At 36.7% G+C, this 2,328-nt stretch overlaps 1 protein-coding gene across 1 annotated transcript in view; it reads left to right on the forward strand.

Annotated features, from left to right (window-relative positions):
* RBP1 (retinol binding protein 1, cellular) overlaps positions 1-1,430 on the forward strand; it is a 17,425-nt gene extending 15,995 nt beyond the window's left edge. The window contains exon 4 of the mRNA XM_009581914.1: positions 1,151-1,430. Within this exon, the coding sequence (XP_009580209.1) occupies positions 1,151-1,204 (54 nt within the window). The 3' untranslated portion in view covers positions 1,205-1,430. The remainder of the gene's footprint in view (positions 1-1,150) is intronic.
* Positions 1,431-2,328: the final 898 nt, after the last annotated feature.

Raw genomic sequence — 2,328 nt, forward strand, 5'->3', positions numbered from 1 at the left:
TTACCTATATAGAAGTGAACAAAACAGGTCCTAACTAAAATCACTGTATCAGTCTGCTTGTTTCATCAATTCATCACGAAGCACTTTCTCTTACTAGGGACTATCAACACAGGCCAATAAGGTTATCGACTCAATGTAAGGCTTTTTTAATATGTCATTTTATCAAAGTTCCCCATAAGAAAATGTGCATAACTTCCCAGGAAACTCTGCCTTCTGTTTCCTCAAAATATTCTGACAGCTTTGTTAAAAGTCTTATCTTGAAATAGAAAGTACATCTCTTCTGCTAGGTCATACATAACCCATGTCTTTATGTCCCTTAAGAAGCTCTACCCCTTTTTCTTCTTCCACCAAAACCAAACACTTACACACATCCCCACACATACTGTGTGCATTTTTCAGGTCTAACTTAAATAGTTTCAGTAGTGGAGAAGATTAAACTGCATCTTCAGTGAAATTAGGTAAACAACAGTAGGCCTCACAAATCAGTGCCTAAGATGTAAATATCATTGCACCTGCTTATGCACAGTTCACGATGATCCAATGACTAGCAAGTAGGAATTTTTGAAAAGCTCTTATGGAACACAAAGGAACAGTAGACAGCATTAGGCATCCAGTAAGGTCAAGTTCAGTCAAAACTCACTGCTGTGCTGTGATTTATCACAGCATAGATCAAATCTTCTGTACACAACATCCTGTCCTTTTCTAGCCATGATCATTGTGTTGCTAGAGTTGCTTTCAGTTGATTTCTGGTTTTGTAGGTTTGAACTACCAGTCATCAACATACAGATTCGGAACTGGTTATTCAAATCCATCCCCAAATAACTTCTTTATGTGTCCAAAACAAAGAATGCCCATTTCAAAGACCTAAGCAGTTGCACACACTGCAAATAGAGAATAATGTACCAGGAACATATTTGGCCCTTTAAGGTCTGAGATCCCAAAATAACTTCTCTTAGTCCACCTTTCACCAGGAAACAAATACAAACCAGCTGGTTTCTTTTAGGATTAAAAATAGGCTATAATATGTACAAGCTACCCAATCTAATTTCATAGAAAATTGTAGATATAAATTAAGCTGGACATACACATGAATGTATAATGCACGTGTCCTATGTAAAAGTTGTATTTTTTAATTATTTTCTCTTCCTAGGAAATAAGAGTGTGTGGAGTCAAGTGTAAGCAGGTGTTTAAGAAGGTACAGTGAGCCTACTGCTGATACAGAAGTGAAGAACAGTAGAATTTACAGACTTACCACCAAATCTCCAAATGCTAGTAATGAACATCACCAGTGACGAGAGCAAACACAGAAATGAAGATCACATTAGAACTGTATAGATAGAATAAAATCTTTTTAAAAAATCATTTTAAAGAAATAACTGCAAATAAAAGTATTTTGAGAAATGCCAATTAAAGATACTAAACACTATAAATGTGTGCGTACCATGACTACACCAAAATAAGACTGTTTGGTATAAAACAAGAAACTGAAGTTTAAGACCTTGTAAGCTAATTTTTTACTTAGAAAGGAAATCACCCTTCCATAGCCTTAGCAAGGGGCCTTCAGGCAGTCTTGTTTTCAAATGTTGAATTGTAGTTGTAGGGAAGCGAATGAGAGCTGTAGTATGTGGCTTACACTTAAATCCTGATTTCACTGAAGCCAGTGAGAATTTTAACCATCAGGTCCAATGGAGCAGTACTTCACTGAAAGTATTCCACCAAAAATAAAAATCCAATTTCTCAAAATAGGTAATGGTATGGATCAATGTTTTGGAAAAACCGTACTTACAGAAGCATGGCCAACGGGCAATTCTTTTCTAAATGCTTTAGCCAATATCTGCCCATTCATTTTTTTTTCTTATTCTGGAGAAACTAATAGTAAGATCACTGCTAGAAACTGTATATAATTGTACACACACCGCACAAAAGGTATGACTAGTATTGCTTTGTACAATATCATTTGCAGGTTTTTTTACGACCCATCATAGTCCTCATGTTCTCATGCAGACTGACTGTGTAACAAAGCATTGGCCTAGCAGTTTCCAATGCTGATTTAATCACTCGTTATAGTAATAGTAATTTGCAAACCAAATTGTTGTATTTTCAGTCTGTCAACACACCAGATATACAACTAGCACCATCACTTCACATCAAGTTCAAAAAGACACAAGGATACAGGGTGCCTGGTTGGATCAGACCTTTAGCACAAGGCACAGTATTGCAAGTGCTTCCTGTAACAACTGTTACTAGCTGTTTTCAGGGACTTAATCAGTGGGGAAGTTGCTATGGCAGAGTCTGAGGTGTTCTAAAGTGGGAACACACCTTTCCCTA

The sequence above is a fragment of the Fulmarus glacialis genome, unplaced genomic scaffold, assembly GCF_000690835.1.
Source record: "Fulmarus glacialis isolate BGI_N327 unplaced genomic scaffold, ASM69083v1 scaffold8947, whole genome shotgun sequence".
NCBI classification, from domain to species: domain Eukaryota; kingdom Metazoa; phylum Chordata; class Aves; order Procellariiformes; family Procellariidae; genus Fulmarus; species Fulmarus glacialis.